The 26,918-nt window shown below is 33.6% G+C and overlaps 1 protein-coding gene across 15 annotated transcripts in view; it reads left to right on the top strand.

Annotated features, from left to right (window-relative positions):
* The window catches only part of LOC128164466 (epidermal growth factor receptor kinase substrate 8-like), a 37,743-nt gene that overhangs the window by 6,888 nt on the left and 3,937 nt on the right, over nucleotides 1-26,918 (top strand). For 4 of the 15 annotated variants that reach the window (XM_052828356.1, XM_052828303.1, XM_052828312.1 and 1 more), the window contains 24 exons: nucleotides 1,527-1,550; nucleotides 1,850-1,927; nucleotides 3,226-3,290; nucleotides 6,499-6,594; nucleotides 6,868-7,001; nucleotides 7,339-7,506; nucleotides 8,090-8,110; nucleotides 8,860-8,921; nucleotides 9,525-9,586; nucleotides 9,925-10,008; nucleotides 12,245-12,352; nucleotides 14,100-14,212; nucleotides 14,632-14,770; nucleotides 14,923-15,250; nucleotides 15,829-16,006; nucleotides 16,496-16,710; nucleotides 16,989-17,009; nucleotides 17,565-17,660; nucleotides 17,811-17,886; nucleotides 18,107-18,223; nucleotides 19,347-19,367; nucleotides 20,652-20,760; nucleotides 26,086-26,191; nucleotides 26,549-26,802. In XM_052828356.1, coding sequence (XP_052684316.1) covers nucleotides 1,527-1,550; nucleotides 1,850-1,927; nucleotides 3,226-3,290; nucleotides 6,499-6,594; nucleotides 6,868-7,001; nucleotides 7,339-7,506; nucleotides 8,090-8,110; nucleotides 8,860-8,921; nucleotides 9,525-9,586; nucleotides 9,925-10,008; nucleotides 12,245-12,352; nucleotides 14,100-14,212; nucleotides 14,632-14,770; nucleotides 14,923-15,250; nucleotides 15,829-16,006; nucleotides 16,496-16,710; nucleotides 16,989-17,009; nucleotides 17,565-17,660; nucleotides 17,811-17,886; nucleotides 18,107-18,223; nucleotides 19,347-19,367; nucleotides 20,652-20,760; nucleotides 26,086-26,191; nucleotides 26,549-26,802 — 2,675 coding nt within the window. The remainder of the gene's footprint in view (nucleotides 1-1,526; nucleotides 1,551-1,849; nucleotides 1,928-3,225; nucleotides 3,291-6,498; nucleotides 6,595-6,867; nucleotides 7,002-7,338; nucleotides 7,507-8,089; nucleotides 8,111-8,859; nucleotides 8,922-9,524; nucleotides 9,587-9,924; nucleotides 10,009-12,244; nucleotides 12,353-14,099; nucleotides 14,213-14,631; nucleotides 14,771-14,922; nucleotides 15,251-15,828; nucleotides 16,007-16,495; nucleotides 16,711-16,988; nucleotides 17,010-17,564; nucleotides 17,661-17,810; nucleotides 17,887-18,106; nucleotides 18,224-19,346; nucleotides 19,368-20,651; nucleotides 20,761-26,085; nucleotides 26,192-26,548; nucleotides 26,803-26,918) is intronic. The other 11 variants (XM_052828365.1, XM_052828375.1, XM_052828392.1 and 8 more) reach the window with 9 other exon arrangements.

The following is a 26,918-nucleotide window of genomic DNA, read 5'->3' on the forward strand; positions in this document are numbered from 1 at the left end:
AACTATGCACATAACATGATCAGTTTGAATTAGCTATATATTTTACAGCATATTTCATTAATATTTGAGATTTACTTTGAGTTCTTTTTATGATCAACATTGATACCAGGGGACACATTGATTTCATTATTATTTATTTCCATGAACAATTTCATGTGTCTGGCTGTAAGAGACTGAATGTTGAATGTTGACATGCAGATTGAGTCTGAAAGAGGTTTTAAAATTGTGTCTATTCTTGAACGTATCTTGAAGTTCATAGTTTATTACCTGGCTATAAGAGATGTTTATGCCAATTTATACCTGTTGATACCATGACCCATATATTTTAAAGACCATGATGAAGATTTTTTTTAGGTTTGCAACAATAGAAGAATTTTAATATCAGGCTCTGTAGCTGGCAAAGATTGTGTGATATTTATCTTCAAATGTAGATAATAGTTTAATATGCCCTAAGTTGCTTATTTGGGAGTTTAAAATTCCAATACTTGAAATATATATTTCAATTTACACAATAAGTTTGAATACATGAATTAATCTAAACTATGTAGGGATATTAATCACTTATAGAACTTTAAATTTGAGTCATCTGTTTTGGGATATAGAAATCAGGGGTTAATTTCCATAATTACTTGGCTTGGTCAATCAAGTTGAAAGTAGATTATAGTCTGCAAAGACCATTCTTTTTTGTTTGGATTGACTTTCTACTTATGACAGACTGTACCTAATCCTCAATAGAACCATTTTTGTATGGGATTAATTTGCAGATTTTGGTGTCGCGGATTTGCAAATTGCTATCAAGATTTTTAAATGTTAATTTGGTACATATAATGCAGATTGTCCAGAAAGAAGTTGGCAGAGGTGTTCATTGATGGTAATACAGGATGGTACTCAAGTACCCGGTATTTATTTATGAGGCTTATTGCTAGGTGGCTAATTGTGGAGATTGGAATTTTTATGAGAATTGCCAATTTCTGCAGACTGTCAGGAGACCCAGTGTGAAATGTTGACAATAAGGAAATATAGGGACAGAAAACTGAAGTCGAACTGATGATGGCAATTATTATCAATGAATATAGGGTATATTGCAGTTTATTCATGCAATTTTTTACAAATTGACTAAAAATTATGTTATTCAATAGTACCCAGTAATTTTTTACACCATTATAAACCTGTATAAGCCAATATAGTAAGTTAGGAGGGGATGTTCTTATAAAACTCAAATAACATGTGAGCACAACCTTTCAATTTCTCAAGACAGATGTCTTGGTTTTTGTTGTAAAAAGCTTTTGAATCAGATTATGTCTGAAAAGAGATATATGTGCATGTCCAGGTTTATAAAAGTCTTGATTATGATGATTTACTTGTCAATACCTGTTGTATATTGTATTGATAATTAATTAATTAAGGAATAATTCTTTGTGCACATTTTAACTGTGCTTTTTCTCTTAATGACAGTGCTCTAATATTTTATGTTACATGTACTGCTATATATAAATTTTTATATATATATTTTTTTCTTTTTTCAGTTCTGTAGATCCGTATAACCACAGGTAATTATAGTCTCTAGTGTGGCACCAACAAGTGCTGCACATCTTTTCTTTCTTGGTTAAAATTTACATAATATATGTAATATATTAGGTATATGTAATCCTGCAAGATATGAGAATGCTTCCTGTATAGAAATTTTTTTGCTGTGCATATACACATTTGTATCTGAAAGTGCATGAACATGTATCAAATATACATCACAAAATTATCGATATGCATGCTTTGTAACCTAATTTGACATGAGCTGGTTTGTGTTTTCTGCATGTCAGTAATGGGAAATTTTATACTGTGTTAACCATAGGGAAATGGACTTTAACAGTCCAAGGCGTTCAATTTATGATGGCTCTGTGTTCGGAATATCCGACATGCCAACCGCAAGGTAAGCTTGGTGACTGGTGAAGGATAACTTCTCAGGTCAAGGTCATTCAGAGACTTTATGCTTGTAGCTTGTGAACTATGAAAACTTGCTAATCAGCTCTTTTGGATTCTATCTAGCTGAAATTCTATGGCCGGGTTGACACTTCTGAATATCAATACACTGTGATCTTAATTTTCTTTCTTTAGAATCATTTACATGCCATATTGCATTACTAATTTAAAGGATCTAAGCATTTAAAACATTTATTCAAGTTCAATGAAGTTATTGACTTGGAGATTACTGGTTTACTGTATTTGAATTTGCATATGGATAAAGAATGTAACAGATTTTGTTGTTTATGATATATTATACTATATACACTTGACTGATTTTTCACAATGAATAGAAAAATGAACTTTGACACCTTCTACTTTTAGTAATTGTATAGCTCCTATATCCTTATTTTTAGGCAAGAATATGGAATATCAGTTTTCTTTATTCAGTGAAACAGCCTTAAAATCTTTAAAATATGTATATTGACCTGGTTTTTTCCCGCGAGTGAAACATGTATAAGAAAAATGAAAATTTTGCAGTGATTGTGGTGAAATATGAGTGGACTACACCCAAAGTAATTCAAGGGAAAAATCTGATATTCAGGATTACTATTTACATATAATTCTTGAGTATTATATTTCTTGACATTTTTTTTAAAGCCTAACTCTCACCGAATGCAATAAGTTTTGCTCCATTTCTGTTTGACAATTTGAGTTTTTTCAATGTAATTATTAGGGTCAATAATGTTAAACACATTCCTTTCACAACTTTATCGCTTAAATGACATCTGTGCACGGTATTTGGATGGGAGGCCATTTTCTGAACAACTCTATACCTGTTGCACTAAATCTTTCCATTCTCAATTTTTTTGATAAATGTGATAATTTCCTCTTCTGTTACTATTGATATGCAAATTTCAAAAATATAAATATAATTAAAACTTCAGGTTATAAGAAAAAAAAAACAACAGAAAGAGGAATGCAATTCTTGTTGTTTAGAATTGAGGTAGAAATAAAAAACCAAAGTCAGTGACAAAGATGTATATTTTTGGTTTTTCTGGGTGTTTTTTTAGGAGGGGGGTAAGGGGTGGGATGGGGGTGAGGTGAGTTGATAAAACTTATAATTATGAAATGTCTTGATATTCCATTTAATGATCATGCACAGTATATGTTGGGGAAAAATGTGAAAACACTACCAAATATAAATATATACATACGTGCAATAAAACTGAAGAACGTTATATGCATTTTATTGATATTTTACAGAGATGACTCGTATGAAAGAAATGACTATGGGAGATCGCAGAGGAATGGATTTGGTCACGATTTAGGTAAACAATATATTTCATGGTCAGTTTAACTGTTTTTTCTGTCCTTTTGTTTCTATAGCCAGTAAAGCTTGCATACATTTAGGAGGCTTTCACTTTATGTCCGTACCAATGAGTTAGGTTTCCTATGTCATTTCCTACACTGTGTACAAGGTTATTTTTGCCCCATGTAATTTTTGCCCTTCTACACTTGCAAACAGTTTAGCCGTTTTTGAATTCACCCAGACAAAGTTGTGTTTAAGGAGAGATCATTTGAGACATTGGGATTTACCCAGTCATAAATTGGGTTGCTGACAACAGATGCAAAAGGGGTGAAAATAAAACATGGGGCAAATATTTCTCCATATACAGCAGTTTTGATACGATGCTGCAGATTTTATATTAACCAGTATATCAGGTAGTACATGGGATCGTTGAAATCGTACAAAATTACAGAACATCAGTGATTTTATTCCAGTTTAAGAAAACTTTTTCTTCTGCACACGAATATACACATTAAGTTTTCTAAAAATTAGAGCAAATAATAACACACATTCCTTAGTGGCAACAAAGATTTATTGGGGGAGAGGGTATCCGATCATTATAGCATTGAACAGAATGGATTGTTCTAGACTTCTGGGTAAGGAGCAGATATCAGAGAAAGAGGTAAAGGTTAGATAGCATTCAGAATAGGAATTTAGATAAGAACTGTCTTATTCTTTAGTTTAATTTGCATATTGCTCAAAAGAACAGAGGAAAGCAAGGAGAGTGCCATGATTCTCATGAATAAGATACAAAATCCACTTTGATAATAGAGTTAGATATTTCAGGAAAGAGGTCAATAAATTATCCTGATCACTTGCAGGCATTAGTACTACATTAGGTAGGACAGAAGTTGTAAAATTTCAGAAAATATAATGACATTTAAGCGAAAATTGTGAGACTTACAGAATCAGAAATTTAAGAATATTGACACCTATATTTGAGTCACCAAACCTTTTGCTATTAAGTAAATACTTACATGATGATGAGATAGTAATCAAACAAACTTAAGCAATATCTACAGTATTAATACAATTACAAACCATTGGAATAGAAAAGTTTGCAATTAAGTTTTTATTAAAGTGCAAGTTCGCAATTATAAAGTTTATATAAGTGATGAGCAGACATATTGGGCTGCAGAGTAAAAGGGATATCAATAGGTCCACTGTACTGTGGTTAAGGGATTAGATATATATCCAGGTATGAATGGATAGTATAAATACCCCAAGACTTGCGTACACCAGTGTCAGAAAGACCCTTCTCCATGGGCATGGTAGTGAGAAATGAGGTAAAAGTTCAGTTAGTTAATGGATTTATTTTAGTAATAAGTAGTGTCCTTCTACTGTTGCCCTTATACCAGCAGACTGGGAGAGACTTAATTGATTTCTATTAATATTGTGTCTGTTCCACAGGACATTGGCCACAAGGCCAAGCTAGGGCACCTGCAGGCTTTTGAGATTGTAGAAAAATGATAGGTTTAATATATGTGTAAATTAAGTAAATATTTCTGAAGCTTTCGATGAGTATTGGTTCAAATTTTGTGTCAGAGTAGCGAGTTTTGTGACATAGAATAGCCCCAAAGGTGAGAGAAGGTTTATTGTAATCTTGCAATACCAAACAAGCTGTTTTATAAATGTGTTAAGTAGAGCCCCTGGCAAGTCATTCCAACCTGTGTGTGCGTGTTGTCAAACAACCCTCTCTGACATTCTAATAATTCAGGGACGGCAAAAATTAGATTAATATTTTAAATGAAACAGGATGCAAATGTATGAATAATAAATTATCATGTAGATATTATCATAATGATGTAAAACATTTGCCAAGATTAAAATTGAGGTGCCTACTGTTTTGTTTTAAACAACCGCCAGTATTTTTGTTTTCCTCTTGTATTCGTTCCGTGTGAAATGGCAAATATTTTTATTTGTTTGATTGAAAACATTAATTCATTCAAATGCAGGTTGATATCTCCCTGGGTAAACACTAGATACAGCACTTATATGTTTGTAAACGGACAAGGTTTAAATATTTGGGTCCATGGACATGGTCCACTGACTTATTATCCACAGTTGACTGAGTTCACAAGCCGATTATACTTCCAGCCATTTCGTAATATTGACGTAGCTTTAAATATTTCAAACATTATATGAAGGCTTTCATAGGTCATAGGTGTGTCCAACTACTCCTGCTATTGAAAGAACTCATTCTGTTTTGGTGGTGAATAAAGGAGATGAGTAACAGACAAAAAATACATCCCGCCCCTCGACATGCCACTAGCTAATGTCTACTGACTGGCTTTCATTAATCCGCCCACTATAGTAATACATACTCATGATCATGCACAATTTGATTGAAAAACTCAAAAAGTAAATTTTAATCTCTCTGAGTAACTTATGGTATAGAATTAGACATTGGATATATATGATGTACATGCGTCATATATAAAATCTATTGGTCTTGCTGGTTTAATTGGTTTTGATAGGCCATGTTCTTTTGATTTACAGAAACTGTCCACAAGCAAAAAAAGTACATAATCTCAAATGCATGACAAAACAATGAGAGTGCACTCCTATGAAATTTCAATCATTTTTGGTGACTAGGTTTTTCTATTTTGAGGAGTAATTTATAAGAATTGATTGGTTACATGTCTGTCTTTTTATGGTCACACAAGTCATCATTGTGCAAGATCAACTTTATCAAAATCAAACATACACTTTAAACAAGTACGCAAATTGGTCTTATTTTGTACCTTAATTCCTGTTCATCATTCCATTTATTGGTGATAGATGAGGATAATTGGGCACCTCTGATTTTTTCATTCAATCCTATATACTTGCTGTCTGTTGTACATTTTATTGTGGAAAATCTTCCATCAAACCTTGAGAAATGCTCAATAATAAATTTTTATTGCAAGCGCAGATCCACATTCAATGGAAGGATAGTAAAACTTTTTAAAGATGCTCAAGTCCACGTTTTCTGTTTTCATTGCATAAATTGTTACTTATTCATGGGAATTTTAAAACCATATACATGCACCTTTATTTCTATTTTGGCAACATACAAACTGAAATAAAGATAAGTGTTTATTACAGTTTGATGTATTCCAGTACTCGGCTGCTTTATGTGTTTATTGTTGTGAAGTACCCTTTTCTTATCACCGTAATTTGATCAACCTGTCAATGACTTTTTGTAGATCGTACAAGCTTTGATGGCCGCTATGATATGAGAGATGATGATCGGAATATACAGTTTGAATTGGACCATCTCGCAACCTTCAGCTCCAGATCAGGTTTCAAATCTAAACATACATCTTTATATAAAATGCAATTCATTGCAAAAACATTGGCGCTTTTTTATTTGTATATTGCACCAATTCTGCTATTTAGAGTTTACTTTTAAAATACATTAGTTTATTGTAAAAGAAGAATAGATCAAATCATTCTCGTCGTCTATAGTAAATATTTGTGCATCATATTATTTTTTAAAAAGATAATTTGGTCCTATTTGTTGGCAACTACTTTCATTGTACCTAGAATGTAATGTTTCCTTCTCTCTCTTTCAGGGACAATGTCCCCGGAGGATGGTTTGCGGAAGCTGCGGCAGATGGAGAGCACCACGGGAATCTGGACCATGCGGTGCACCATGTTTGTGGACAGGGCGTCCAGTAATCTCGTCATAGTAGACAGAAGCAATGGGGTACGTTGATTAAGACGCGATACATATCTTTAGATGTCATTGTTGTTTTGAACAATTTCCTTAATATATCTTTGTTCGTGCATGGGTTTATTTTGAAGAGTGTTAAAAGCTATTTCATCATACATGTATTGGTAATAGACAGGAAACAGGTTATTCTATTAACATGACGTTGATTTGCTAATTATATTTATGAAAGAATGTGCTCTCTGAGTGCACACAAAATATTTTATTAGCTGTCCAAGTACATGTTAAATAGCGTGTATTGATAATTTAAAAACTGAATCAGACAGGCTGATTTACAGAGTGGAAGATGTGAGCTTTTTTTTGTTTTATGCAGGATGAACTGGAGAGATTTTCGCTGGACCTCGTTTATGAACCTACAGCCATATTCAAGGATGACAAGAGAGAAATCTACACAAACTTGATCCTGTTCACAGTACTGGACGACCCTCGCAAGAGGAGTGGTCCATCTGACATGCACATCTTCCAGAGCATAGCGAACCCTGTAAGTATTCTAAAGAATGGACAAGAATCAAAAAGCACTGGACTGACAGAAACAAAGCATCAAGACCTAATATATACATGGAATCAAGTTAGCTAATTCTCAATATAAGGGATTTATCTGGGTGAATTACTTTAAAATTTTTGAACTGTGAATACTCTGTTGATTTTGTAGAGTATGTTTAATTTGAGTATATTTTCATTGTTGCTCTACGTAGCAAAGAGATTAGTTATTAAACGTCTCTAAAATCACCAGTGTTGAAAATATTACCTATTATGTAGTCTACCCTTGATGTATGTGTGTCATAATGGATGTGTAGGCTGGGGACCTGTAGAGAGATAAATCATGTTCTATGTGGTGTGGGAGAATGAATCAGTATCAGAGAGCTGTGTAGATATTAATGAATGAAAAAAAACCCGGAATTTAGAATGTTTTGGTGAGCGTGATTTACAAATTAACATAGATAATGTGTTAATCACATGCTTAATATGTCTTAAATATGTTAATCACATGCTCATATCTTATTCTTATGGCCGTTTGACTTGTGCCAGTAAGTCTAATTTTCATTGATGCCATTTCATTCCAGTTAACTAACCAAGCAACAAAGGCAAGTTTAAAAGGGCTTTTGAAACAAATTTTTATTTATATCAATATACCGGTAATTTATTTAGAATTTTAAAAAACTAAAAAAATAACTTTTATAAAAGAGATAATATTCAGCCTAAAGAAATAACATGAATTATATCACAGTTATCATGAAAAACACAAACGACAAATTGTTTATACCCATCAGCTTTTTTTTACCTATTCTGCGACTTTCAAAACCAGTTTACTTTGTTTCTCTGCTTAAGGTTAATTTACGTATACATTGTTTCATAATTGATGTTTAAGGAAATAAAGTACAGTAATTGAAGAATTTCATTTTTGAGAGGAAAGGTGCGAAATTCCACACATACATTGCATGCTGCATATTGTAAAAGCTAAGAAAACATATTGTAAAAAGCTAAGAAAATAACTAATAAGCTAGTCATTATAAATGCATGTTATTTAGCTAGTATCTGAAATCTTCCAAATGATTAATTTGCGAAGCATTGTTAACTCTTATAAAACTGCATCTCATCTTTGAGGACTCCCAAACAGTAAGCTTGCTAAGTGATGTCCAATGTCTCTTTCAGTAGAGTGCATCCCATCTTTAGGAGCATAAACTGGATCCTCTATCTCAGCTTATGGGTCTCCCAATGCTTTTTTCTCATGTAACCCATGTTCTTAATTACAGAATTGCTCTTTGTGCATTACTGTTGATTTTTAAAATAATGTATTCATATTTTAAATTCCACATCTCTGTCCATGATTTAGGCACAGGATATTGTGGATGAAATACAGGCAGCAAAGGAAGGGCGGGGCAGAGCTACTTCAGGGTAAGTAAGCAAGTAATACGCTCACAAGAGTGGAGAGGATCAAGGAAACCATAATGAAGGTTAATCAGATTCTTGTTGGAGAATGGAAACAAGTGGTAAAATTATCATTTGCAAATTTACGCTATTTTTCCAATAAACATGTATCTTTAAAAAAACTGAGAGTGCCTTTCTAAACTCTAACAAAAAATAATACCATTCTCTTTCTAAATGTAAAGTTTCTGAACTACTCTCCTTCAGAGAGGGGGGTATATTGTTTTACCCTTGTGTGTCTTTTTGTCTGTCAGTTACAAAAATTTGTCGCATTTTTCTCAGCAACTTTTCAATGTAGGTGCTTGAAATTTTAAAACGCTCTTTGTTTAGGCATGCCATATGGTGAGATTTATTTTTGTACCAATCGAACATCAACTTCCTGTTAAATGTCGAGCGGGGGTATTACTATTGAGCATTGGCTCACAAATATCTTGTTCAAAATACACTGTATTAGCTAGCTTATAAAAAAATGTGTATATAGAAACCTTTTATTTAATGAGATATAATTAACAGGTATTTTGGCATTTAATCTGTTGTTCATGGTTCTAATTTTTCATCATTTGTGATTTACAGACAGAGGATACCACCTCCACCCTCAGGCCCTGCACCTCAGCCCCCAAGGTTTGGAGATATGGGTAAGAATTTAAAGACAAATATCTTCTACTTTCACAGAGCCCTTAGCTAATTAGTCTTCAGTAGTCTTCTATCTTTGTCATTCTTGATGAGGAAAGTTAATTTTTATAATGACATCACTGACCAGGAGGATTAAGAGAACAATTTTCTCAAGTGCAGTTCAAATTCAAGATGACATCACTGACCAGATCAAACACGATGATTATGAGGACAATATTCTCATACATAGTTCAATGGTGACATAATTTACAGAGTACAAAATTTTGTTGAAGATTGTCATTTCTTTTTTGATAAGGGGACATCATTCATGTACTTGCTTGTATGATCAAAATACTTCTAGGTGTGAACATTATATCACCTGATATAAGTGACAGCAATCAAAATATAGAAACTCAGGTCAGAAATCTGGACATTCATGATGCAGGTAAATCAGAGTTACTTCCCTTTGCACCTGCATCTGGGGGTATATCATGGAATGAAACTAACCATTACAGACCAAGTCATCCTCATATTTTTTTTTCTAATGTAGTTCAATAATTTTGAAATGCATGTTTCTGAGAGGATTCCATAGATTTTTGACTGCGGAATCATTTGAGGATATAGGTTTTAGTAGAGTTTACACTAGAAATTGACAAAGAATTGACAAAGAGTTATAAAGCATGTTCTAGATTTTGCATGGTCTTCTTTATGAGAATAAACATCTATTCATGATTGACAACTTCTAGCATATGATCAAGGTATGTTCAATTGTATAGATTATTACTCTGTGTTTACCTATGGGACCTTAGTCCAGGGGTTTTCATTTAGTGACATTACGATCAATGACTAGTTTAGGAATTAAATTCCATTTAATGTTCAAGTTACTTTAATAATGATCACAGGGGGTTTTGACACTAAAAACTTTTTAAAAAAATACTCAGCCCATTGAATGTGGTGTTTTTTTCTGCTGTTTAATGACTGTAGCCGGTCAATGGTCCTGGCATCCCTCCGTCACACGGCGACAGTTTTCGGCCAGTTCTAGCGATTTTAATCAGGAATTTATCAAATCCAGCCAAAACTACCAAAGTAAGTCAAGAGGAGTACACATTGTAAGTCTGCCTGCCATGTCTCATGTCTGTCAGGATATTCTAACCAAAAGAGACGAGGGTTTCCAAATGTATCATTATACATGTATGGAAGGAAAGGGGTTCTGAATGTTCTCTGTATTTCATATACACATACATGTATCATATAGTCCAACATATACCACAAAGTTTAGTAATTTTATGGACACGGTTGATTTGATATTTATGATATTCAATTGGTGTTTGGGGTTCAGTTTTAATGTGTAGAATCCTTTGGTTATGGTTTATGGTCATTTAAATTGTTACTTTCTCTGTTTTTTTCAGCGGAATTTAATTAACGTGAAGTCTACTTTTGAAATCTGATTTTTATTGCATTCTAATTTTCTTTCTCAAACATAGCCATTTGAGTTGAGAAAATTCTGTTGTTTCCAAATTTACTGGTATTCTCTTTATCCCATCAGCTCTGAACACACCGCTTGACAATTCTGATTCAAGTTTGTTTGACGTGGGTAAGAAAGACTTCTTCATTGTGAGGGATGATATTCAAACTCTTTGGTATTATAAAAGTATGCATGCACTTAGAAACAAAATAACAACAAAATTACTATTCCCAGAAATATTACAAAATAGAACCTTCTGTTTATTTATTTCTTGGATTTTCTATATCAAGGTCACCGTACAAAATGACAAACAACTTGTTAAAGCATGCCCACGACTCTGATTGGATAAATTGGTGCATGCGTAGATGTAGTGATTTATGTAATAATATTGTGCGTCTGTCCATACCTGTATAAGTTTATCAATAAAAATTGATGTTATATGAGATTATCAGGTTTAAGGAAAATTGAGTATCAGGTTTTAAGGCTAATGTACATGTTTTAGGTAGACAACTTTGAGTGACTCTAGCTATGTAAACTGTATGTAAGGCACCTTAGAGCTACCGGGGTATTTGCCATGATGTATGGAAGGGGTTTGTTTTGTAATTGACATATTTGTTACCAGTGATACTAGTATCTCCAAATTTGTTAAACTCAAGCCAGACTTGAATACATAATTTATATATCACATACTAGCTAACACTCACACTGACTATGCTTCACTGTAAGAAACTAGAAACAATATTGATGACTATAAAAAATATTTAATTCATTTTGAGAAAAGCTGATACAAAATGGAGATATGCTTTTTATAGGGTCAACAACAAAGCCCCAGAGACAGTATTACTGTTTTTAAGGCAGACTAAAAACATTCAATGTGTCACATAGCTTTATCTTGGAACATGTTCAATTAGCTGTATCACTAGACATTTATCCAACTAAATGCATGCATTATGTAAAAAGGATAATATTATAAATGTTCCATTTTGAAACTTGTTTTGCGTATCATTTAATTTCCCAGTTAATTTGATAATTTCAATGTGTCTCTTAAGCTATGATATCATATCGAGACATGTTAAAATGTAAACAGATATTTCATTTCAGCATTTATTACAAGTTATCGTCTTGACAACTTCTTACAGATGTACAAAGTTTACAGCTATTTCAGACTTTAAAATGGCAGATGCTTGAACCGAGTGTGGAACTTTTGTATTTCTAGAATCTTACTTGAAAGAGAGTGCAGGTCTGGGTCGCAGTGATTTCTTCACACAGCAGGGCCCTAGAGAACGGGATAATCAGGCCAATAGTATCGTAGATGATGACATTAGTGAGTTTTTCTCTCCCTAGCAGCATGCCATGGCAAATCGCCCTGCCTCACTCTCACCAGCATCGGCAGAGCTAATTTCTTGTGCATGTGTCCTGCGCTTAGATTTTAATAGAATTGATTGCACATTTAATTTTTCAAAATGATTACAGCATGTCATAGAAGGGGTTAAAAATGATTGATACCTTTATTATGGAAATAAATCTATTATAAATGTATGACAAGAGATTGATTTTAAAGAATGAAGTATATCAAAGGTTTGAATTGGTAGCTATACAGATTTAAGATGAATGGTGTTTGGGGAGAAGGGAAAATATTAGCATCTCATGATTAAGACGATAGCAGAAAGGGAAAATAGCTTCTATACTAATGCAGAGCTACTAATACAGCTTTAACAGGTAGTTACCTTAATTTGACTTGTTGCTGTTTGAAAGTCAAGCAAGGTGGCATAGGATTTCCTTGAGAATGAAAGTATGCTTTAAATTTAGCTAATAATATGCATTTAGGTAATTCAAAAGAGACTGCTATTTGATAGTCTTTCAATGAAGATAATTTTTATAGGTACATAGATTGTTTCTTACATTTTTTTTAAATATGCACAATTATTAATTAATTGATATAAGAATTTTAGAGGTTTCAATAAATGCTTCTCTTATCCTTTCATTTGCTTTATCCATAATAATATTACACTATTTTTTTTTCAAATAAAGCTGCAGTAATGCTCATGTAATGAATTTTTGAGAACTAATGAAATTGCGACTTTGTATTTCTTGACAATTTTTTTTTTTTTTAAGTTTTTTTTCTGTGTAAAGAAATTTTATTATCTTGATTAAGTCATATTTTTTAATAATGAGTTGAAATAAAATAGAATTTGAAGAGACGCAGAAATTAGGAGGTAACCTCGGAGAGAACATGGCTCAGTGGTCATGAACCATGGATGAATTTAGTAACTGATACAGTATCCTGGTTCAAACCCTGCATCCTCCATTATTGTATTATTGTTGTGATAAACTTGTTTGACCCGTCTACCCATCTCTGTACCTGGGTATATATGCAGTGACTTGGGGTTGGGCTTTTTTAAGTGGGGGGGGGGGGTCATAATATGTACTAATCTCATCATGGAGAATTGTCCAACGTTTTGCTGTGCAACCACATGCATTAAATCAAAAACTGAACGTCGGGTTTTGAAAACAATGATAGTGCATTTTTATAAGAATATTTATGCTGTAGTATATTTTAGATAAGATTTCTTTTTTATTAACTACAAGGATAAAGTAGAGACAAACCCTGCCTGCAGTAATTATTTGTGAGGTATTGGAGTGTTAAGATAGTATGGTCATGAATTTATAAACTGGAGATAAGTCAACTTATTGCCTTGGTAATGTGTGACTTGATCAGATATCAGTAATGGGCAGGAAATCAAGACCAGTGCAGGCCCAGGGCAAGGTTGTCTTTGTCACCGAAATATTTATCAGGGTAAGTTTGTTTGCTGGTCATCGGCTGAAGTCGAGGAAAAGTATCAGTTGGAAATCCACTATTACTGGATGTACGGCTATACCTTGAATATTTTGGCCAGGAAGTAAATGCAAAGGATTAATCTGGAAGAATGTTGCACACGTGGTTATAATAAAACATACCCATGGACTTGGTGACAGAGAAATTAATAATCTGTGTTTTAGGAAAAACTACCTGCTATGTGTTGGCAATAGGTGGCATTTATTTCAGTGGTTTGTTTGGGGTATACTTTCAGACTACAGACAGAGCCGAGTGGGAGGTCTGGGGGGACTGGGACAAACCAACAGGGCCTCGTACATGCCCACAGAAATGGACAGCCCCCAGAACGAAATTCTAGAGAGGGATGTGGTAAGTTGGTTTCACAAAAGTTGAGAAAGTATTTTAAAAGTTTGCACCTTTTTAAACACATTTCAATGATAGCTATTTAGGCCAGACAGCAAAAATAGCAACTGAAGAGTTAAGAGTCATGTATATTTTAGCTTTTTTTCTTAACAACTTTGCTCAAAAGTGAGAGAAATCTGATTGTTTGAAAGAAAAGATTCAGATAATACAAATTGATATACATGATATGTAGGAATATTAAACAAACATTTCTTCCTTTTTCAATTTTAATATTGCGTTAGTGTTTCCTTATACAAATGATATAAATTTATAGCTGTAAATAACATTGTACAATTAATTTCTTGAAAAATTGAGTATAAGAGCTGAATTGATAAATTTCTGTCTAAAAATACTTATTGAACTTTTTTTATTACCATTTTTTCTAGCAACTGCTAAATGCTTGTTTTGATGACATAGAAAAGTTTGTGTCAAGACTTCAGCAGGCGGCAGAAGCATATAAAGAGTTAGAAAGGCGACGGAAGGACAGGAGCAACAAAAAGTCCAAAAATGGTCGACCCACTGGAGGTATAATAAAATATATAGGGATTCATAACGTAAAATTTCATAAATCAGGGAGAAAGTTGTGTGAAATCATAGGGATGTATGCAGTTGTAGGTAGTGATGATAAATATCTAAAATAAAAGCACTAAATAAAGAAATGATATATTTTCCTACAGATGGGATGCTGAATATGAGAGCAAAGCCCCCACCTGCTGATGATTTCATTGACATTTTTGAAAAGTTCAAATTCGCATTTAACCTGTTGGCAAAGCTGAAGGCACACATTCATGATCCTAATGCACCAGAGCTTGTTCACTTCTTGTTCACCCCATTGAGCCTGATATACGAGGCTAGCCGTGACCCAGTGCATGGGGGTCGGGACCTTGCTGAGAGTGCAACAAGGCCAGGCATTACCCAGGATGCTAAGCAATTGTTACTGAACTGTTTAACATCCAAAGAACTTGAACTGTGGCAGTCACTGGGAAAATCATGGATAAATAGCAGGTACATATGTACTCTCCACTGGGATATCTTATTCATTTACCTTCTTGTTTTGACTTACTCAGGGTAAAAGTCATGAAGGTAAAATTGTTTGTTTATCAAATCTCCAGTTTTTTGTACTTGAAGTACAAAAACAATATTAAAATTTTTGTAGGAACCTGTACTTGGTCTGCCACATGATCATAATCTGTCAGGCCCAAAGAGCTTAGATTTTATCATGTACCAACCAGTTTCATATCTAAAGGAATTATTTTTAAAGTGATTATTAATTTCTTACAAAATGGACTATATGGATCATGAAACTAGCTAATGTTTATATACGTACCATAAATAATGAGATAGAATAAACAAACTATTGGCTAACGGTCATTTTACTTTTTCATTGGAACAGATAAAAGGAATATTTGCATTTGTAAATATTATGGAAATAAATATTTTCTTCTCATGATATTATACTACATTATACATTATAACCAAATTAGTTGATTGAACTGTTTGTATATAGTATATAAGATACGAGATTTAATTCAGACCTGTAATGGAAAAAAGAATCTCATTTAAACTGTGCATGATGTTTACAGAGACAACTATGGAGACACATACATGCCGCGGTTCTACAATGGGTGGGCCCCTGCGATGTCGGCCCCTGCGATGTCGGCCCCAGTAGAAAGGTTAGACAGGACTCGTATTGAGGATGCTCTGATGAACCATGAGAGACAGATTCGGGACCGCAACTATGAGGAGAGAGCAAGGAGAGAGGTAAGGAGCAAAACCATTGGAAAGATGTATTTTTGATAAACCATTCAATGACTGAATATATTTGAACAAATCAAACTATTTAGGCCTTAAAAAGATGTATTTTTGATGGAACAATCAAAGAATCTGAATTTATATGAATGAAACCATGATTCAGAAAATTTTTGAAAGAAAAGTCAAAGAACATCAGCATTTTATATATATTATTATACAAGTCATTTCTACTTATTAAAACAACATTTGATGAATTACTGTAGATTCCTTATTTTATGTGTGTACTTCATTCAACAATTCAGCTGTTTTCCATCAAATTCCGAGAACATTAAGTAGTGAATGCCTATATATGTCCAAAAAATAAATGCGAAATTTTAAAATTTGCAAGATTCACTTCTCATGATTTGAAGTAGATATGAATTCCTTGCGTTTAAATAGGAATCTAAAGTAAATAATATTTAGTGTGTAAATATCCGACAATATTTTTATAATTGCCAGGGAGGAGATATGGTGATGCCTTTCCCGTCAGCTCGAGATGACGACAGGAACTACGGTGGGAGATCAACTCGTTACGACCAGTTCAGCAGACCCCCAGAGGAAAATAACTACGCAAGGTCGACCAAGCGTCCCTCCACTCCCCCTCCACAGGGAGTTCCCTATACTAACCCTAGTGTAGCACGGTATCAGGAGCATGTCGAACAGCACATTAATAGGTCTGTTGCACAGACTCTTTTTCATGTCAGCAAACATTCAGTGTATTTCTTTATCATAATCGAAAAAGGCATCAGTAATGAGAACAGTTTGGTGGACAAAGTAGTCTCTTTTGAATGTTATGAATTTTACTGTATGATGTTTTGAACCTAATCGGAATCGATTTCTTTTTGAAATGGGAAAAAATTGCCTTTTATCTGAATGTTTGAGGATTGTTGTGCAATAATTACGTACCCTGTACCATGTCTTACGTGTGATATGTTTTACTGTTTACCTGTAGTGAACGAGACGACATTTACAAGTAATTTACGTTAAAGTGTTTTGTAAGACAATTTTGCATGATGCTAAAAGGTGAAAGGTTAAGTACATCCTCGTCTGAAAACCTCCCATAACTAACTCGTAACTTGTCAAAAAATGTACTGCTGTCACTAACAGGAATGGCCAATTTTCGTCCATTACCAGGACTTGCATCCATCTGTTCACTACCTTTGTTTCTTCTTAACCCTGTCCTGTGATATCACACTTCAGTTCTATAATAATAGCAAACTCTGTCAAAGTCTCACTATTTTTAATTCTATTGCTAAAGAACCAAATGAACATTACATCAATATTGTAACTATACATTGATTACAATGTTATAGTGCCGGCTTTGTTCTACTGTCAGCTCTGCTAGTTACAGAATATGTCGGTTTTTAAAAATGTTTTACTGGCAACTAAAGGTAAATAACGATGAAATTCAATTTGCAAGTTTTGCAAATACTACATTTTTGAAGGATTTTTGTGGGAAAACATGTAATAGAAGTGATTGACTTTGATAAAGAATTCTGATGTGTGTGTGTTTATTTGAATTGTTCAGGAACAGGGAAGTTCATGAACCTAGGATGCCAGAGCCCAGAACTAAGCAGGACAAGATGCTGGACTTTGTCCAAGAAACTCTGAGGGCTAATGGAAAGTAAGACCAATGATACCTGTACTATCAGTATAGATCTATATCCTATCAGTTTAAATGGAATGTGTTTCTTCCCGTGAAAAATACAGATTTTTTTGTGCATATCAACGTTATTAAAGGCCACTGGTTTATATATGTCACTGTCTGTTTCAGAGTGATGGAAGCAGTTCATGATCGCCAGGGAAGAAATGCCAAAGAAATCACTGTGCAGAAAGGGGAACTACTACAGGTCAGAACAAGTCAACATTAAATCAATAAGATACTGTAAATGTACAAGTGTACTGTACATCCTTGTAAAAAGTCCACATATAGGGGGAAATTTGATCAAAGTTAGCAAGGTTTTGAAAAAAAATATACTTTTCTATTAATAGGGCAGAATTTTATTGGTATTTTTTTCATTTATAATGATATTGTTAACCACGATATCAACAGTAGAAAATTCTTTGCAGGTGTTAGATGATACCAGAAACTGGTGGAAACTGAAGAATCATGAGGGTCACATAGGGTATGCCCCCTACACAATACTTAAGGAGTACGAGGCCAATGGTATGGGAGATTTTGACAAGGTAAATACTCTCGAAACACTCTAAGTGACCTCTGTTGTATTCACACAGGTTAATCTAATCCCCAAAATTGTTCCAGTAGGCAATATTCCCAAAGAACAGCTTGTATTATAACTTAATTAGGTGTCTACTTCTGAAGTCTCTTTATAAGCAGCAGAATTTTCTATTGGCACACCTAACAGACTAGATTCACTTCATTATTAAGCTAAAGCTAGCCAAGATTATATACATGTATTCAGTTCTACTATATGAAGATATTGTTAAAGGGAGTAAAGAATTAGTCTTTTGCACTATTTCATAATGCATGCTTTGAATGATTACTTCAGTAAAGTAGGATAACAGAACATATTTCTTTTACATCTATAAGAGTAAATCTCAAAATGAATTCCGGATGACTATATCTGAATAGAGCATTCGTTCACTCGATGATTTTTTTGCCAGGGGTTGCGATCTAGTAGACAGCATTAAGGGCCGTGTTGGGAGAGTGTTATGAACAGTAAGAATACGTACTACATGTAGTCTATATCGTCACCCAGAGAGTCCATATGTATAACACGCGGCTGTCAGTACCCAGCTTGTCTGATTGACTTCATGTAGTCAGCGGTTGACAATCGCATTATTATTATTATTAACATCTCATTCACTAGATTTATGAGAGTTAGTCGCTTTATTAAAAAAGATTTTCATGTTGTATTCTGTTCTCACAACTGCTCCAATAGACTAACTCAATCACATACATGTAGGAAGTCATTGTTTTTGCACCAGGTTACTAATAGCCATAAATGTATGCTTTTTTGTAAAATTTGGTTTAAAGGTTAAGCATTAGAAGGAAGCTTACTCATGTAAGGAGGTGTAATGTTGGAACTTTGGGGAAGTCACAATAATTCAATGACATGTAATGTTTGCTTGTATATATGAAATCACAAGGTCGATACACAGGGGATTGACCTTCAGCATGAATGTTTAATGAAATCTTAGACCAATCAGTCCATACAGAGTAGTAATTTACCTTGATTTCTCTTACAGTCATAAACCACCTCTGGGTTTTTTTTTTTTTTTGGTTTCACCTTTCTTTCAAATCAAAAATTGAAACTTTTTACATTTTAAATTCTTCTTTGACTACCAGAGACCTTGGGAACATTTGATGGTAAATATCACATAGATGTCCATATTTTGCCAGGGTTTTTTTTTGTGTGGACTGTAGTTTTCTATGATTAACAGTTTAGAGATTTGTTGACAATAGATTCTAGTAGTGTTGTTTCTAGGTGAGAAGTATGTTTCCTAGCTATTTTTTTTCAGTTATTTTTAATATTAGAAATGATTTAATTTGTTTTCTGGATTGACACAAAATAACAATGAACTGACATTTTGTTATCTCTCTTTTTCATAGGAAATAAAGTTAACTCTATTCCTTCTTTTAGAATAATTTATTATCACAACCTTTAATTTTATCTCCCTCTTTAACAAAATGTTTTAGTGAAAATGGGAAGACTGGTATTATATATAGCAAGAGGGGGAGTTGATTTCCAATTTTTTGTTTTTCCAGTATTTGCTACCTGTAACCCTTGAGGTTCCTCCTCATTGAAATAGGTCAAGGTGTGATCAAATTAGAACACTTAACTCATGATGTAGCCAGTCTGTTGTATATCAATGCTACGGAGGTCTTGGTTCAGAGCAAAGTACTCCCAGAAGTAGAACTATTTTATCTTCTAGTGTAGACAGTGTACACTACTAAGTATTTATGTATATTTATATATTAATTCGTAAGATGGGACGTAGAAAAAAAAAAGCATGTCAACAAATGACATTCATGTATTTTTTTCCTTGAATGAATGTTATTTTGTCTATATTAAAACCTATAAAAAAAACTCTATGGTACTTTCTTATAGATGTGAAATTGGCATATCTTTTGTATTTATACAGAACTTCTTTTAATACTTTTCATATCATAGCTAAGTTTATATTTGATTAAGACAATAGTAATTATCTCATTTAATTCATCCAAATTTGGCTTGTGTGCCTGTTAAGTTAATCCCTGGAGATTTGTATTACACAGTAATTTGAATGTATGTAGGAATCTCAATTAGCATAGAGATTTTCAAAACAAATTGCTTAAAACACATACACTTGAAATTTACTTTGTATTCATTCTGGTGTGGAGTTTAATGGCATGTTTTTTCGCTTTGTAAATGGGGTATGCAGTTTTATTACTTTTTAATATAAAAATGTACTGTGTTTTCTTCCAGACATTACTATTATTACTTTATTAAACTGTTTAATACTTTCTGAAATATTTTACGTACTGGTACAAATATATTAAAGTTTTGCCGATTTAACATTTTTGTGATTTAACAACCTATAAATTTCATATTTTGCAATTTTCTTTCCTTTGTTATTGTGATTATTTACAAATTACTTTTGCTCTTTGTAGACGAGGGGTAGAAGATCAAGCGGAGAATACAACAGCCACATTCAGACAAATGGGGCACCTGCCCCACCAGCCCCCCCACCCCCTCCCAACGGGGGCAGTCGTCGCCAAGGTGATTTCAGATACTTTTAATTCTTTGACCTCCTTTTTTTATCATTCTCAAGGATATTTCATTTACCCTGCTTAAAAAGAAGCAATACTGTCGAGGATTTTTCAAATTTTTTCATGGCCAAAACCACATTCCATGTAATTGACAACTGCTGAAAAAAAGTTATTTTTAAATATTAAACTTTTTTGCGTCGTTAAGTGCTACGCTAGCTGGGAAATTTGTTTGTCAATGAAGAATAGTTATTAGCTGAATAATAGACTCAAGTTGTTTTAGTTGTTGATTTAAAGTGTATCTGTGATATAGAGTTTATGTTGCTTTTTTTCCAAGAATTTAGATTCCCTTGTGGCTATTGCTTTTGAATTATTTTCCACTGAATCAGACATTTCTTGTTATACGTAGGACAATTTCAACATCATAAAAATCTTTCACAATACCAATCGATCACATTTCCAATTCCATTGACATAATAGTATATTATATTGATTAGTTATTTGTATATGGCTTTATTTATCAAAAGCATTTATAGAAAAAAAGCGTGAATGCATAATCAAGTAGCACCTTACACATGATATTATTATATGTATGGATAGGTGTCGATTTAAATCAAAGTTCTCTGGGACAAGAAGTATGGTCTGTTAAGGGTCCAGAGCTTGCTCTCTTATGATTCATGTTGCCCCCTGCATCCCATACTCATTGATGTTAGAGCCAGAAGTCAAAGAGAAATATATATCACATTTATATGTATACATTTCATAGGTTTTATAAATAGATATATATATATATATAGATATGTTTATTAAGGTTGTATTAAGCATATTCTCATTTATAAATATCCATATATCATTTTATGATTTTTTGTTGTTGAATGAAGTTATTACTTTTCATGTTATATATTTCTTTGATTATTCAGATCTTGATCTGAGGTGTGTTTGGGGAATTAGAATGAACTTTAAAAATTATGCACAAATTATTTGTTTTCTAAAACTTCTTACTATATATCATGATAATTTATAAGGTTTAACATTCTGTAATTTCATAGTGTAAGGGACTGGGTGTTGGTGATATGCAGTTCTTAATTTTGAATATAATGAGACAATATTCAAAATGTATGTTATCTGTTGGTTGTTTTTGACGTTATGATTTTCTGTCGCCTGATTTCTTGTAATTAGTCTCACCATATGAGGTCATTGCATACAGAGATTTGCAACATTTTCCATTGCAACGAATATGTTAATACAGAACTGTACAAAAGAGAGGTACACAGGAGGGGGCAGGGATTTCCCAGAAGCTGTGCTAATATGTGGGGCCAGTTTGTGGGGCTTTATAGGTGGACATCCAGGGCTGTGTTTGTGTTGCTTTCTCATTGTGTGTGATTTTATTTCCACCATTAACTGTTGACTTGTATAATCTCACCACCCTTAGAAATCAGTGTTACTGGTAGAAATGGTTTAGTCTATGCACCATCTCTTTGAATCAAAGCACCCAACTGACTCTGATGTAGAGAAATTTACATCTGGAATATTTACCATCTGTATTTAATCCTACTAATGAGATGCACAGAATTGAGATCTATAATTAGTCTTTTGTTAAATAACAACTGCACAAGTTTAACATTGTTTGGACGAATGAAGTTGCATGATTTCAAATAATATCATATATGAAATCTACCATGGAATTTTGGCTCATACTTGCATTCATTTACAGCAATATATTCACCATTGTCATGTAATAAACATATGTGTGACACTGCGCTTTACTAACAACTTACAAGCTGCTTGCATGGCTTTCTAGATTTTTCATGTTTCACTTTCCTCTTAACTTTCACTGCACACATAATACCTGCATGTTTCTTAGTTTGAAAAGCACAGAAGGTAGTATTTAATTTAGAAATAACAGTTTTCCTGATGAATACCTTTTAGATTTAGAAAGTTTTTCAATTGCTTTTGGTGATGGTAAAGTGCACTTGTTTAACTAATCCATTGTTGGTTTTTTTCTTAAATTTGAATAACATTTAATTTTAAGAAGATAGTGTGTAATTATAGATTTCAATTAGATAACTCGGCCATGGATGTTTACGCCAAAAAAATGCATGCATCAAGATAGTTTTCTTGCTAAAGGTCAAAGTGAAAGAAAAAAAAATGAAAAATTGTGGATGAATAGAAGTTTTTCAGGTGTAAGTTCAAAGACCCTTGCATCAAAGTACTGAAAGCATGTCAGATTATTGCTGGCTTGAATTTAGCGCTACAACTCTGGGTTCCATTCTCACTTCCTGTGCACCTTTCTTTATTTTATCACTATGTTGCTGTAAATGGTTGTGATGTACTATAATGTAAAAAGAAGATGAACACTATGAAATAAACAATGTTTATGTTTATATATTCTAACATGACAATAAAGATACCTGTACCAAAAAAACTTTTTCTATGTGATTTTTATGTGCATGCTCATTCGTTAGATATACAGGTAGGTAAATGGAAATGGTGAACTCCAGCTTTTACAATGACAAAGAAAAAGTCAACCACATTGAAAGAAAAATGAAGTGATGCAAGTTCAAGGGCATTATACATTGTGTTTTAATTTTTGATAAACAAAAATTACATACCTCCACGACCATTTGGAATTGAGATTGAGTACTGAACCAGTTTGGTTTTTGGGTTCGGTCTATTGTTTGCTCACTATTTCATAGTTTCAGTAATATTAATGGAAGTCTTTTTAGTTGATTTACCTGGTAGAGAAATCAATTATGAGAGAATAATTACAGTAATTTGTGGATCAACCAACAACGAAATCACGAAAATGAATGCTTTATGATAATAAAACGAAATACTGTGATTACTGGAATGGTCAGTAAAGGTCATTTTTCTTATTTTTAGGTCAAGGTCACTAGATGATAATTTTTAAATGTGTGTTATATTTCACGAATTACTACAAATCTTTTTCATGACGATTTTTCAGTTATGTATTAGCTGGTTGCCACTTTGTAATTGAATTTCTTTCTTTTCTCTCAGTTCCCGAAGAGAGCTTTTAGCTTTATGTTGGTTGTGGTTGGTTTGAAGGTTGAGCCATAGTGGTATTATCGCGGAAGTTATGTCGCTTGTTGCATTACCATTTCTCTTGCAGATATGTGTAATATGAATTGAGATTAAGTTCTTGTTTATTAAAACTAAATTCTCGATAATCTATCCACAAAGAAACATATAGTTTTCAACTGTTCCATTATCGTTCCTTTGTAAAACTTGTACAGTCAGAAAGGAAAGTGAAATGTATTAGTGTTGACAAGTTTCTTGTGAACATGTCTGCAAGGATAGAGATAAAGACAATGTCTCCTCACTTCCAACTATCATATGTCAAGATTTAAGTTTTTACCCCTGAAAATGTAAACGTTTAGAGCCAGTTGATTATTGTATTTTATTAGTAATAACGAAAGTCAGAATAATCCATTTTTATAGAAGGTTTAATCTTCAAAACGTGATAATTACCTCTAACCTGTCTATGTATCTAGTTGATATCTTTCTTGCGAGTTTGTTTTCTCACTTTAAGGAGGCTGTATTGTCAACAAATTAACGTAGGAGATACCGGTAGATTATAACGTCAATTAATTTCTTAACATTGATTGGCGCAACACTCTTTGTCGGAGACATTCAAATGTTGCGACTTGTATGCATACGTATTTTGTTGGCAAAGTAAGAACTATATATATAGTAGTAGTTCGTTCGATCATGATTTGTTTTAGATTTTGAGTCACATGAATGGAAAATCCATTCGAATCATTCTATGCATGTTCAACAGTGTTCCAATGTAACTAATCATATGTTTCTATGTGTGTATGAAACATGTTCAGTTAAATTGGAACAATTTATCATTTGCTTAATGCTATGAGTTGCAAGAACAAAGATGGTATAGAAAGTTTTCAATTTTATTTGCAGACCTATTGGATTTTTGTTCTATATTTTTTACAACCGCTAGTCGTTCCAATAGTTTAATGATTATATTATTTCGGACATGTGATCATGTAATCATGGTATAACGAACTACAATTATTCTACTTGTACATTTACCCTGTCAACAGAGCAATTTCAATTGCAAATACTATACGACATATCCGTTGCAATATTTGCAATACACTTTGTTTGAAGATTATGCACGAGATTAATTGATCCGTAATTTATTTAATTGATAAACATATTTCACAAATCAATGGGTGTTTTTAAATCTTACATTGCTTGTACTGAGAAGTCACCAAAGTTTTTTTATTTTGAATACTTATAATGCTATATGACGTTTCTGTTACGATTAGGTATCATTACGTAGTTCTAAATTGTCCATGGATTCTGGCTGCCTCCTTGTTAGTATCATTAATGTGAAAAAAATTCAGAAAGCACGTAACCAACTAAATAAAACTGGTAGACACACAGTAGTATATTGGTCAATAGACTGATGGAGGACACACGTATGACTCATGGCGGTTTAAAAACTTGGTTCATGGAGATAAAAACACCAACAGACAATCCTCCTAAACTAGTACAAAGATTTAAGCCATTAACAGGCTACTTGAAGGTACACAAAACCTCTCAACATTTTAAAACCAGGTGGCATTTTTGGCGTTTGCCTTAAATGCACTAACACTTTAAAGATCAGCTTGAGTTTAGCCCTAGATTTCTTCCCAACCTTCAACTGTCAACAATTTCTGGAATGGGACTCGTTAAAATTGTCAAGCAATGAAATTGAACAAATATGTGTTTCTATATATGTACAGTGAATTCCGGCAAGTTAATGAATGTTTATGAGGTATAAAGATAATCTGAGTCTTTTTTTTTTACACATGAAACAATTTATCAGCAAACAACATGTTTCCTCGCCGTATCAAATCTTGAAAATTTATATCCGGGCTATAAGAACTTGACTTTTCATTTATGGAAGATGAATCTCGTACCATCTCTCTGTGGATAGGTTCATCCAGTTTCCTCATAGATATGTCCATCCAGTCATAGATAGGGCGATCCAGTTGTGCCATAGAACGGTCGATCTAATTGACTTGTAGATAGGTCTATTCAATTTCATTATTTGTGTCATAGATAGGGCGATTTAGTTGTGTTTTAGATAGGGCGATCTAGTTGTGTCATAAATGGGCCAATCCAAGTGCGTCTTAGCAAGGGCGACCCACTTGTGTCATAGATAGGGCGATCTAGTTGTGTAATAGAAAGGGTGATTCAGTTGTGTCCAAGAACGATCGTGTCATCTAGATTAACCAGTATAGTTGTTTAAGGGTTCATAAAACATGGATTTAAGAATAACCATATAAACTGTGTGCATTGAAAATGTCCCCAGACGACCGTGATGACAGAAAGCAGCGGAAACCTAGCAACAGGCGCCGTAACTATAGCGACGACTACAGCAGCGGGAGTGCCAGTGACGAAGATCGACGATCCTATGGGTGGGTTCAACAAGTTCACACATTATTCATTATAGTACAGGAACATGTTCAACAGTAGTATAAATGAAAACTATACATTTTTGAAAATACAATTGTGCACAAGAATTATATTTTCAAAACAACCTGTTATAAATCCAGCATGTGAACATTATTTCTATAAGCCAAACAGGTCTATACATTTATGAGGTGCAAACTGTCTTTATACAAATGGTTCAAGATCTCTATAGTATGGTAGGGAAACCTACCCGTATTTATTCATTGAATCATCATAAATCGATGGGGTATAATGGGACATTCATTTTTTATAGAGTTACTGTATAGAAGTTAAGTAAAAGAAAGTTGTGATGTTTTCAACAGACGCAGCAGTGATAGACGGAACAGTCCGCGCAGTCCTCGAGACGATAGTGACGGCTGGAGTCGAGACAGTAGTGACAGGGAAAGGTCAAGGTCAAATCGACAGAAAAGACGAAATTCCCCGCCACCGAAACGTAGTGACCCTCCAGCACCACGCTACGACGACCCGCCATCAAGATACAGCAATAAGTCACCACGGCAGAGAGAACCACCCCCGGTCCCTGCTACAAAACCCCCGCCACTCCGGGGACAAAAAGGTGAGAGAGAGAGAGAGAGAGAGAGAAAGAGAGAGAGAGAGACACACACACACACACAGACAAACATACAGAGAGAGACAGACAGATCAGACATGATCAAACGTATTGAGATAGTG

This window comes from Crassostrea angulata, chromosome 1, assembly GCF_025612915.1.
Source record: "Crassostrea angulata isolate pt1a10 chromosome 1, ASM2561291v2, whole genome shotgun sequence".
NCBI classification, from domain to species: Eukaryota; Metazoa; Mollusca; class Bivalvia; order Ostreida; family Ostreidae; genus Magallana; species Magallana angulata.